The following is a 12,805-nucleotide window of genomic DNA, read 5'->3' on the forward strand; positions in this document are numbered from 1 at the left end:
GAGAGAGAGAGAGAGAGAGAGAGAGAGAGAGAGAGAGAGAGAGAGATGAAAATTTTCCAAAGAGGGCTGGAAAGATTACTTAGTGGTTACAAACACTTGCTGCTCCTGCAACCTGGCTTCAGTTCCAAGTACCCATATGGTAGCTCACAACCATCTCAACTTCCAAGGGATTCAGTGACCTCTTCTAGTCCCCTTAGGAGGAATCCAGTGACCTTTTCTAGTCACCCTGGGCACCAGGCATACACATGGTACACATACATACATGCCGGCAAAGAACTCAGTACACATAAAGTAAAAAACAAACAAACAAAAAAACAAAAAACTTCTTAAAAATATTTTTTAAAGGAAACCAAAGATTAAGAGAGAAATGGGGAGAGGATGTGACAAGCACTTCCCAAGAGAAAACCCAAATGGCTAGAGGTATGAGCTCATCGTGTATGAGCTACTCCACAGGTCCAGCTAAGAAGCCTGCACTGTGAGCAGTCTGTGAGCACAGCTCCCAGCAGCCTCCTGGAAGATCATCTCAGTAACAGGACAAGCAGATGGAGGATGCCTCTCAGGTGATGAGGGCTTTCCTAGCACCCACAAAGCCCTGGGTGAGAGTCTCAGCATCACAGAAACTGGGCATTGTCTTGTGATGTAATCCCAACATTTGGGAGGCAGAGACAGGAGAATCAACTAAGGATGGAGTTTGAGGCCACATGAGGCCCTATCTCAAAAAACAAACAAACAAACAAACAAACAAGATAGTGTCTTTGAAGAGTCTGTGTTCATTCTTCAGAGATAACAGCAGTCTGATAGGAAGCAATGAGCAGAGATGTTTGGTGGCATATTTTGTTATCTGCAGAAACAAACACACAGTGGGGACTCACAGTAGGTGTGTCCCTGTGCCAGCCTAGGGTGAGTTCTCAGCTTGTACGGGATCCTGCAGTTGGACAGGAGGTCACTAGAGGGTGCTAGGGTGCTGAGCACGGCTGGAGGCTGCTGGGCGGAGCTGATGCTCCAGCCTGGAGCACTGTGTGCCAAGCCTGGGTAGTCACTATGTGTGAGGAAATGCCCTTGCAGTTTGGCTCCAGACTGAGCCCACTTGCCTTTCCTGTGCTTCTTGTGACCCGTGAGTGTGTAAGTTGTAGCCTGTGCAGGCACAGCCTGGTAAAAGACTTCTGAGACTGGACGCTGGTAAGACTCCAGGTCTACCACCTTATTCAGAAAAAGCTTACATTTCTCTTTTCCGTGTTGTTCTGAAGCCAACAGCCTTGCCTGTGACCTTTGAGCCTGTTTTTCCCCCCCTGGGCCTCCATAGCAATTGAGTGTTTGACGCTCCTTGTAAAGCTGATGAGAACTTTCCCCAGTCACCAACACTCCCTGTGCCTAAAAGGCTGCCCAATTTTCAAACTCCTACATTTTTGTTGTTGTTCTTAGAGAATAAGGTATTTGGATGAATTTTTCTTGCCTATATTTTTCTGTAATAGGAAAATCATGTAGATGAGTGCCCCCCCTCAAACACTTGCCTTTAATTTTTAAAACAAGTAATGTCTGACTTTAATGGAGGAAAACAAATCACCTGGACTTACCATCATGCATTTCTTTCTGTTGGAATTTCTTTGGAAGACTTTTGATCTCCTATGGTGAAGCAGCTGTCACAGCCCAGCCGGCAAGCAAGTGGAATTCTGCTGTGTCCCAGCCCTGTGTGTTTCCGGGGTGGGGGTGGCTGTAAAAGAAGGGTGTGGTGGCTCCTGTCCCCTAACTGCATCTTCCTGGGTTCCAGGCCTTTCAGAGTGTCAGGCATGCTGGGTTTGAACAGCACATGCTGGCAGATAAGGTTCCAGCCCTGGAAATCTGCTCGGAAGGGAAGATGCGATCTGATAGGGAGGCAGGGTCTGGCTGAGTTCAAAGTCCACCCTTGCAGGGAGATAGTGCATAGCAGGGGCCCTGGCAGGAAGCTCACCCCCTCCTCCTCTTCCACTCAATCTCACTCTACTAAGTCAGCCTTGGAGTCTCACAACCTGCCTTCCCATGCACGGACCCTGCACATTGCAGACAGAGGCACACTCACTTAAAGGTCCTGAATCTGAGACTGGGTTAGTTCCCCACCTCATCCCCCAGAGGCAGCAGTGTGAGCAGCACTTGGTCACGTGGTCCTTGCTGCCCTTACTAGCATGTCCTATTCAGGCACATCTGCTTGCCTGGAGCTGCAGAAACAGCTTCAGGTGCCATCTAATGGCTCTGCAGGAAGCTGGCCATTACAGCAGAAGACTTGGAGGAAGATAGAAATGTCTCAAGTCTGGACTTCTGTTTCTTTAATCACTAAGGTGTGATAAGTTATTTCTCTGCCGATGAAATGAGCCAATTCAAGCCAGATTGGATTATTTAAAATGTAGGTTTATTAGGAAGCTGATCTCAGGTGAGTTAGTTCACTTTCCCCAGGGACCGAGGCCAGGGAAATCACCAGAAAGAGGGGGAAGGTGAGAAAGAAAGGGCGCATGCACAGAGAGATGAAGAGAGGGGGAGGGGCTGGAGCCAAAACCCTGGGCTGAAAAGTTCTGAGGGTGTGCCAGGTAGCAACTGAGGGATTCAGGGAAAACCTGGAGGCCAGGTCTGCTTTGATATACAAAATATACACCTTAGTCTCTAGTCCCAGGATCTGAAACCAAACAAGATGAAATTGCCTTGCCTCCACTATTAAGAGGGAGCCAGGATTAGGGCTGAGCCTTGCTTGGCTCTTGAGACTGAGCAGAGCAAAGAAGGTACAGGCACTGGGCATGAGAAGCTGGGAGCAGACAGGAGATCTCTTAGGTCATAGTGAGAGGAGAATTTGGAGACCAGCCTGGATTTGGTGTGTCTGTGACTTGGGAGTAGACAGGCCCTGGAGGAAGGCCACAGCAGTCAGGAGACAAGATGGCCCAGGCTATAGGGCAGAAGGCAGGGTTACTGCCAGTCCAGTGTCTACATGGACCACAGTGGATAAGGAAGGCCAAGTAGGGTGTGAGTGGCAATAAATCCTGAGAGTCATCAGGCCAGAAATAAGAGGTGTGCCTAGGGGGCTGTGAGGAGTGGGCTGTTGCCATGACTTCAAGAAAATCCTTAATATTACAGAGAGCACACAAGTCTCTGCTCTGGGCTGGGCCCGTCTCCCCATGCCCTGTTCTCACAATTCAGTGAAATCAGAGACGAGGGCCACTGTGGCAACATGGCAAAGGGCTGTGGGACATCCTGGAAACAAACTGGGAGCGCTCCAGGCTGTTGAAAGATCTAGTACTACTTGGCCTTAGGGCCTGGGTGGGGGTGGGGTGGCTGTACCAAAAGGCTTGTCTGGACGTGCCCTAGTATCCCTCGGAAAGCAGCTGCTCTATCGGGGACAACTGAGACACCTATAGGCTTATCACCTGTCCCACTCACAGTTTCTAGATCCATGGCCAGCAACTCTGTCCTGCAGACTGGCCGAGTTTAAGGCCTATACTTGATACACTCAGTTTGCATCAGCACTTATGTATTTATTAGCTTGAAACTTTGTGATTTTAATCACACCGTTATGAATGACTTGGGTCCTGTTAATAGTAGTGTGTTTTCTGTCATGTGACAGACTCTCAGGGTATCCTGGGTCAACTCTAGCAACCTTGAGCATACCCAGCATCCTTGATGGATATTGCCTGTACTCCAACCTGTGTTGTTGGGGCCTTTGAGAGACAGAGGAATGCCTGTGAATAATGTCCGCTCTATATAGTCCCTAGGTGGCCTAACAGGGTGAAGGGAAAGTTCATGACCCTGGCAAGTGGGCCTGTGGGAAGAGCAGCCTTCTCACTCATTGATGGAAATACCTTGTTGCGGTTTGTTTTTAGATGGCATCGAAGATTCCCTTTGCCACAGATCTGACAGACTATGGGAAAATGCCAGTGAGTCCATTTGGGAAAGTGAAGCCCGGTGGAGAGGGGACAGCACAAAGAACTATAGAGATAAGGTTGGTGACACTTGTGCATTCTGGGCTCCCCAGTCAGTGCCTCTGAGTGTCCAGCCTTATGTGAACACAGCACAGTGAGCGATCTTGGAAAGACATGGTCCCTGCCCTTGGAGTTCTATCACCCTGCCAGATGATCAGGAAGACTTCCCCTACAGGAGTACTCCTATAGGCAGGCTCCCCATTCTACCCCAGCTATTCCAGTGCCTGAGCACTTGTCTTACCCTCAGCCCTGACTTTTTAGTCCTCAAGACTACACCTAACCTTCCCCTAGTGGTATGCTGGGTGTTCTGCCAAAAGAAAAGACAGGAGAACACATGAGAAGACCGATTCATAGTACCTTAGAAATTGATGCCCTAGTATCAGAGCCTCTGTCCAGGGGGACACTAGGCTACTAACAGGGGTACTGGCATGTCAGTTGGCCAGCTGGGAGATCCATCTGTAGCTCAGGATAGCTTTGGGGAAGCTAGGTTTCAATAAAAGACCCAACAGGGAAGGGGAGAGATCTGAGCCAAGCCACTGGGACCCTGTAGAAGCATTGCAGTGTCCAGGGCAGGTGGCAGAGAGCTAACAGTGCAGGAAGGAGATGGTGAGGGGCTCCCTGTATCTAGACAGGTCCATGGCCTCTTTCTGCCATTCTAAATCAGTGCATTTACAGTTAAGAAATAGCAGCTTTAGAGTCACAGTGAACAGAGATAGAGATGTGTTTAAAAATCTCAGGTCAATGAAACGTTCTGCTCTGTCTAAAGGTTCGGTAAATCTAGTAAATCTGTTTGACCTATGAAAAGAAACACTGTTCTCCACATGCATAGAACAGGCTCCTAGATAGGCACAGCCGCACATGGACTTGAGGGTATTTAAAGATTTATGTTTATGTGTCTGGGTGTTTTGCCTGCATGTGTGTCTGTGTACCATGTGTGTACAGTGCCTGAGGAGACCAGAAGAGGGTGTCATATCTTTTGTAACTGAGTTATAGGTGGTTTGTTAGCCACCATGAGAGTGCTGGGAACTGAACCTAGGTCCTATGTAAGACCCCCAGTGCTCTTAACCTCTGAGCTTGCTCTCCAGCCCCAGCTTGAGGGTGTTTAAGCATAGTGGCCCTGTGGATAAAGATGCTCCCTTAAGCCCAGCATCTCTAGGGGGAGGCAAGGAGCCATGCCATAGCTACCTGGTGCCTCAGGATGGCTAGTGGGCTACAGGGAAAAGGTACTTTCTCGGCTGTAATGGGAACTTCTAGCCTAAGGGCAGCATCCAAGTGTCTGTGTTCCAGTGCCTCACCATTAGCAGAGCTGGAGGACAAGATAAGGCGGCACACACAGCAGATCCGTGCTCGCAGTTTCCTGGGTACAAACCCAATGCAAGACATTAAGACAGCCAACCAGGACCTGGAAACTGTGAGTATCTGTGGTCTCTTTGGGGATATGTCACTAATGGAAGGGAATCCTCTATACCACTGCAGAGCAGGTATCCTCTAACCATGTGGTTTGCCTGCCATGTCTGTAGTGGGTGCAGGGGCAGCTCCAGAGAATAGCCTGGCCACATTTTGAGCCCTCAGCTGCACCAGACATAATGGCATGACCATGATAGCTTAGGACCTTTGAGGACAGGCATCAGATCTGAAACTGGTCTACTCCACGAGTTTGTGGAGTCATTGTTTAAGGCCTCACACCCAGATGGTGGGCTGAAGCCCTGTGCTGGCTGAAAGGGAGCTGTTTGGAAAGGGCTCATTGCTGTTGCCTAGAAAGAGAACACTGTAACAAGTCCACGGGGATCCGTATGACCATGCCTCTGGGCTCTTAAACAGAGCAAATTGTGCCCCTAAACTCTTCCCAGATGCTTGAAGTTTAAACACGTCCCAACATAGTAATAGATACCATCTGCATCCATCTTGTGCCTCTGTGTCCCTGCTTAGGGTCGAAGCACAGAGCCGAGCCCCTTCCTGTGTTGACAGGAAGCTGGTGGAAGGAAGCAGAGGTTTTGTGGTATTGGTACCTGGGTGCCCACGACTCCACCATTGCTTAGTTCCGGGTCAGTCTGGCATTGGCCCAAGACAAGGCTTTCTTGACAGCCTATCTGTGGCTCCATGTCTGTTCTCTCCCGATAGACAAAAGTAAACCCTGGCCTCAACCCTACCATGAGGTTGAGCCTTCCAAGTCAGCACATCACATTTGCAGCCAGATTAATCACTGCCCCTCCACAGCCAGAAAGAAATGAAACTGGAGCTACCCTTCTAGACGGGTACAATGGAGGCAGGAGAGCTTTGAGGTGAAAACCATGGATGTCCAGTAACCCTTGCAGGGAGTCTACAGCACTAGGCTCTAGCTTCCCCCAAGAAGCCACACACCCTGGTTTTCAGTCACTGTTATCTGACCTTTGGCATAATGACTGAGCCTGTATCCTAGCACATACTGAGGCCAGCAAAGTTTTATAAGAAGAAAGTCCCTAGAGATATAGCATTCAGAGCCTGAAGAGAGAAAGAAAGAAAGAAAGAAAGAAAGAAAGAAAGAAAGAAAACACCAGCCAACTGTGAGATTTATCCCATAGAACCCCAGAACACAAGAATGCAAACCTAGATCCAATTGCAGCATGGATTTGGTTCCAAGTTCTACTCCTAGCAGAAAGGCTATTGACAAATGATAGCCATGTGAGGGAGGATGCCCTAGGGGTCTGCCCCTGGGTGATAGTGTAGCCCCTCGTCAATGTACCATGCCTCAGTGAGCCACACACCAATGACTATTTGGGAAGCACAAATTGGTCTTAATGAGTTTTAAGTGGGGGCAAGGTCACAGAGTTAGGTGGGTGAGGGGTGTAGATCTGGGAAGAATTGGAAGAGGGGGAAATATGATGAAAACATGACAGTTTTTCAAAGAACTAATACAAAAGTTTTTTTAAAAGATGCAAACATAGGGACAGCAGGTGAGAGGTGAGAGTCTGTCCCTGGGCAGTCACTGCTGTCTCTACTGTCCCACCCAGCACAGCCGGTCCTTCCTGGGGAATCAGGTATGGTGACAATGGCCATGCGATGCCTGCCTGAGCTCTGGGAAAGGACCTGTCACCCTGGTGGGGGAGGGCACTTGGGGAGTGTGCCCCCAGGTGAGCAGGTAGATGTGGAGGAGCTACCCTGGGACCCTGGGGGCCTAGGGACCTAGAAAGGGAGCCATGACTACATGGCTACCCAGCTGTCACAAAGCCTCTGCTTTCCACAAGCCGGATAGGTTGCCCCTGTCAAAGTAGGAAGAGCCTTCCTTACTCTCCTGACAAACACTGCACAGGTATTCCCTGGAGCCAACCCAATACAGAGTGGCCAGTGGGTGCCCAGCAACACCTATGAGGTATGGTGATTATGGAATCTCATCCTCATGAATGAGGAACCAGCCTCCACTGGGCCCTCAGGAGAGGCCTCAGCAAGTCTGCAGGAAAGCCAAAAGGGATAAACAGATACCAACTTTAAGAAACACACAGTAGGGCTGGAGCACTGCTCCTCTGGAGGATCTAGATTCAGTTCCCAGCACCCACACAACAGCTTACAGCCATGTTTAACTCTAATTCCAGAGAACCCAGTGCAATCTTTGACCTCCCTTGGCTCCAGGCACTCATGTGGTGCACACACATATATGCAGGCAATAACTCATACACATAAAGCAAACACATCTAAAAAATGTGAAGAAGATGATGATGATGACGACACCGATGATAACATTACTTCCTGGGCATTGGTAGAAGCACAGTAAGTGCCTGGAGGTGAGATTTTTAAATAAATGCCCAAGAAGCACAATGTAAAGAAAAGGGGATATGGACAACAGAGTTGAAACAAGATTTTAAGGCAACAACTGCTAGAGGATTGGTCCAGGAGGTTCAACATGTGCTAGCATATTCCAGGAGATGCCAGAGTAAGTGAAGGAACATTTAAAAATAAAAAATTAGCTTTCCTAGCATGTGTGAAACCCTGAGGCTGCTCTGCAGCACAGGAGACATGCTGGCACATGCTTACAATCCCGGGGCTTAGGAGTAGAGGGAGAAGGAGGAGGAGTCCACGGTCATACTCGCCTACACAGTGAGGCACAAGCTACAGCTGGCCTACCTGACACCCTGTCTCAAAAGAGAAAAAAGCACAGTTAGAGAAAGGGTAGTCTGCATGATAGGAGCTTGATGTCCTGACCAAGGACTGAACAATCCCATGTCAGAGTGATGATGGAAGATGAGGCCAGAGCAGCAGAAATGCTGTTGAGGACACTCAGGCCCACAAAAGTGTTACGTCCTGCCCAGCCTCTCCAGAGGGCACGGAGTAAATTCTGCCATGGAGGTTGTCTGAGAGGGATGAGCAGAGCAAGGGAAAAAAGGAAAAGAAAGGAAAGGAAAAGGAAGGGTGGGGGGAGGAAAAGGAAAGGGGAAGAAAGCCAGGAGACCTTGCTGGCTAGGGTACCAGAGCATCTGGCTACAAGAAGCAGGTTTGTACAGAAGCAGGGGCTTAGGAGAGATGTCCAGTTTGGAAACACCAAGTGACAGGCACAAAGGGAACAGCAAAGTCTAAAATGAGGCTCCAGGAGGCAGATACTAACCAACTAACAGCAATGCTGACTGTTGTGGTGTGGACCTGAGAGCTGAGCTGAGGCTCCTGGGGTGTGGGGGCATCCCTCGGAGCTGGGCCAGGATGGTGGGGCTGGGCTTGAGGAGACCAGGAGAAGGGGTGGAGGGGTGAGTTAAGGTTTCCACCTAAGGATCAGGCAGCTGGCCACAGCAGACAGACACTGGGCAGGCAGAGGTGAGAAGACCTTCGTTACTGATAACACTGCCCACCTGTGACCACCAGCTGTCTCCCTTGAGTTTACCTTTTCCTGCTTGGCAGATGGGCTGGGGAACACGGAACACGAAGCACACACCTGACTCCAGCCTGGGCAGTTTCCTTCCTTGGCCCTCTCTGGCTGGCTGGCTCTGTTCCTGGGCAGTTAGAAACCTTAGCTGGGATTATGTTTAGGGTGATATCCCATCACAAGCCACAGTAGTATGCTACCAGGGTGGACTCCTCTTTTCCCTCATTCATACTGCTGCCTGCACAGGAGTCTTGGGGAGCATGGAAAGGGACACTATGGCAAGTGGCTCACAAGATTGCTAACTCTGTAGAAAGGGTAGTGCAAGAGCTACCAGATGTCCAGGTTGTGTGGCCCCTTCACACCACTGAGGAGGCTACACTAACATGCAGCCTGTGGGTGTTTAGGGCAAAGGTATCCCCTGCACACACCTCATATGCACCAAAGTGGGGATTAATTTGTCCTGCCGGTCTAACTCACACCTCTTCCTCTTCTCCCCAAAGACTAAGAAACTTCAGGAGGAGTTAAAGAAACTGAAACTGGAGATGACCTTGAACAAAGACCATCCATTTCCATCTTTCACTGGAAACCTTTCACTTCACCCACCAGCATCACAGCCTCAAAATATATTTTTTAACACAAAATACTAGGAAAGTGGTGTTGTCAGCAGGGATGACAAGAACCTCCCACAGCGAGGAGCTGCTGTCCCCTATGTGGTTGTGGGGACTGGCCCTGGGCGACTGGTGGGTCTTCAGCTGCTCCCCAGGCTGCGGCTTTTAATAGACCTGTCTCCTTTCTGAGGCTATAGAAGGTTTAGCTGCATTAAAAGGAAGAATGCTGTAAGCAAGCCAAACTGTTCTCTTCTGTTGCTGTTTCCACCAATCCGCTTGACAGGAGCCTCCAGCCAAGCCACAAGGGTGTCCTAATTTCCATTGATCCATGGGGAGGGGAGGCTGCTGGCCTGACTTCTGCAGCTCCATCTTTGTTCAGATGGGGCTTAATGGAGCAGGTTATCCTGTTCAAATCAGTGTCCTATGGCTTAACCCTTTGTTTACACAGGGTAGTGACACATAGAGCCATACATGCCTCTGCCCTGTAGGATCCCTGAGCAACTGCCCACCCCCAACTTTAAATCTCCTCTTGATGCCACGCCACTCCTATAATCTTTCTGCCACTCATTCAGGGGCTGCATAGCAAATTGCAACTCTGAAGGTGACTATAAATTCAAGGCTTTTTCTTCAGGATGTTGGGAACAGACAGAACTCTTCAGGCTTTCTGTTTCCTCTTGTGTAAGTTCTGGTTAAGACTTGACCTGATGCTGACTGGGCCCCTGGCTTCTAGATCCTTGGAGTATCTATGGAACTTCTCTCCCCTTATAGATTCTGGGGATGGTCTAAGATGAACATTCCTCTCCTGGATTTGAAGTATCTGAGCTGGGGTAGCCTCTCACCCTGGGAGATTCAGGTTTTCTAGGTCTTCTGGTAAATGTTGGATGTTTGAATGGGTATAACCCCTCTCTTGGTAGATTTGGGTCAGAGGGTGGTCACTCCTCTCCTGGCTTCTACTCTGCTGATGTGTTTGTCTGAGCACATAACCAGGGAACATGGAGTCCCCTTTTGGATTTATTAGACTTGTAAACAAAAGAATTTGAGAACATATTTGAAGGGTTAGAGCGATGGTTCAGTGGGTGAGAGCCCACACAGCAGCTCACAATCATCTGTAATTCCAGTTTCAGGGGATCCAACACCCCCTTCTGGCCTCTGTGGGTACAAGGCACTTACATGATATACACACACATACATGTAGGCAACACACACACACACACACACACTAAAATAAAAGTAATTTTAAAAACAGACTTGGAAGCTTAAGGACCATTTTATTAGAGTTTGAGAGAAAAGGCAGGAAAGCTGGAAATCATAGCAGCTTCTGGGACAAGGGAAAGGGGTAAGAAGAAAGCCATTTTAAAATTTGTGTGTGTGTTGCACACGTGTATATAATTTGAGGAGTCCTTTTCTTCCATCATGTGGGTTCCTGGAGGATTGGAGTCATCAGACTTGGCAATGTGTACCTTTACTGGTAAAACCCATCTTCCTGGCCCATGAGACATTGTTTTAAAATTAGTGATAATCAGCTGTGAGCAGCTACATGGGGGTGGGGTGGACCTTCAGAGAAGCAAAGAATGCCCTGTAGGTTAGGGCAAGCAAGCTTAGCAGCTTGGCTGACTTCAAAACAAGACATAGAAAGAGGGAGAAGGGGGGCAGGGAGACGGCTCAGATGTAAAAGCTGACAAGCCTGATGGCCTGACTTTAGTCCCCAGAGCCCACGTGGTAGGAAAGAACCAACTTACACTAGTTGTCCTGTGGCCATCACAGTGCCGTGGCGCACACACACACAGACACACAGACACACAGACACACACACACACAAACCAAGATGTTTATTTTTTTTTTTTAATTAAAAGAGAACCTTGGACTAAGTGATGTGAAGGCAGGACTAAGGATGTGAAGGCAGGTGGACCTCTGTGAGTTCTAAACCAACTCTGACCTAAAGAGTAAGTTAAACCCTGTCTTAAACCAGAAAGGAGGAGGAGAAGAAAGAAAAGAGAGACAAATGATGCTTTTGGAGTTAGAACTCAGAAAAACAAAACAGGCAGCAGAGACGCATAAGCAATGACAATGAGGAAGGCTCTCCAGGCCGGCCTAGTGTGCATTCCTGTCACAGAGACAATCAGTCCTCCCAGCTCCCGGATACTTTAATCATAAAATAGCTATGCTTCTCCAGGCCCTGTTGCCTTCACCTTCTCTTCATATGACACTTTAAATCCCAAGAAGTTCCCAAGAATGTTAAAATACTAATGAACCATGGTTAAGGCTCATGTGTGTATGGCCTTCAAATATGGCCTCACTCTACCTGGATAGAAACTTAGAATTTTGGGTGGAATCTCACAAAGACAACTATAAAAATTTTTACATTAAGTACTCAACTTCCACATAACTCTGTGACCTGGAGTTTTACCTTGTCTGTTAGCCTATCCAGTGCACACCAGGAGCCATCTTGATCTTATGTACTGAAGAAGGAAAGGTTCCTTCGCAGCCTCTGAGACATAACTTCAGACACCATCAAATTCATATCATTGTAAGGGCACTTGAGTGTGACTCTCTTAAGTGGGCCACAAACATGCTTGGTTCTGTCTCATCCTTTTCCTGAGTGTCTTTCCCTTCCCACACCTCGCCCACTACTTAAATGTTAAAATCTCCCCAACTCAGATCTATAGTAAAATGGATCTCTGATCTCAGGCTGCTTGGAGTGGCAGCGGGGGTTGGGGGCTGGGGAGAGGGGCTCTGTGTTTCCAGCCTCTGCTCTACTGCTGCTGACAGGCAGTCCCTACTCACCCCCATCCCCTCTTTCTCCAAGGTCACACAGAAGACTGCAATCTTAACCAGAGTCCGAGAGTCCATACCGTTAGCTAGTGTTTTTCTGGCAAGTTCTCTTCCTAGTCTTGAGATATTTCTTAGTGGGAGAATGCCACAATTATCCTTATTTCTAGGTATAGGATCTCTTCAGAGCAGCCCTTGCAGGATGGCGAGAAGGGAACCAGTCCAATTTCCCAGAGCTCTTTGACCTGTGGAGGTCCAGGATGTTTAGCTACAAAGACTACATGAGGCCTTGCCATGGAGGACATTCAGGGAAGAGTGACCTAGCCACAGCCCCCCATCCCACTCCAGGGAGCCCTGGTGTCAATGCCCTACACACTACAGTGCTTAGTGAACCCAGCTCCAGGGCCTGCATATCACCACCTTATTTTATGTCTCCACCCAGACCAGGGCCTTTGATTCTATCTCAGAAGCCCCAGCTCTGACAAAGTCAGGTTTTATTGAGTGGACTGCCCAGGCAACAGGACTTGGTAAGTTCAGAAAAAGAAGAGGCAGGCCAAGGTGTGATGGCCTTCATGCCTGCATGAGTGCATGTGTGCATGCCTATATATGCCTCCGTGTGTGTGTGTGTGTGTGTGTGTGTGTGTGTGTGTGTGTGTGTGTGT

The 12,805-nt window shown here is 48.7% G+C and overlaps 1 protein-coding gene across 2 annotated transcripts in view; it reads left to right on the top strand.

Annotated features, from left to right (window-relative positions):
* The window catches only part of Lrrc27 (leucine rich repeat containing 27), a 29,580-nt gene extending 19,964 nt beyond the window's left edge, over positions 1-9,616 (top strand). Inside the window, exons 9-11 of one of the 2 annotated variants that reach the window (XM_028787164.1) lie at positions 3,840-3,958; positions 5,226-5,349; positions 9,267-9,616. In XM_028787164.1, coding sequence (XP_028642997.1) covers positions 3,840-3,958; positions 5,226-5,349; positions 9,267-9,413 — 390 coding nt within the window. In that variant the 3' untranslated portion in view covers positions 9,414-9,616. The remainder of the gene's footprint in view (positions 1-3,839; positions 3,959-5,225; positions 5,350-9,266) is intronic. The other variant, XM_028787165.1, reaches the window with a different exon arrangement.
* Positions 9,617-12,805: the final 3,189 nt, after the last annotated feature.

This window comes from Grammomys surdaster, unplaced genomic scaffold, assembly GCF_004785775.1.
Source record: "Grammomys surdaster isolate TR1022 unplaced genomic scaffold, NIH_TR_1.0 125612, whole genome shotgun sequence".
Classification (NCBI taxonomy): domain Eukaryota; kingdom Metazoa; phylum Chordata; class Mammalia; order Rodentia; family Muridae; genus Grammomys; species Grammomys surdaster.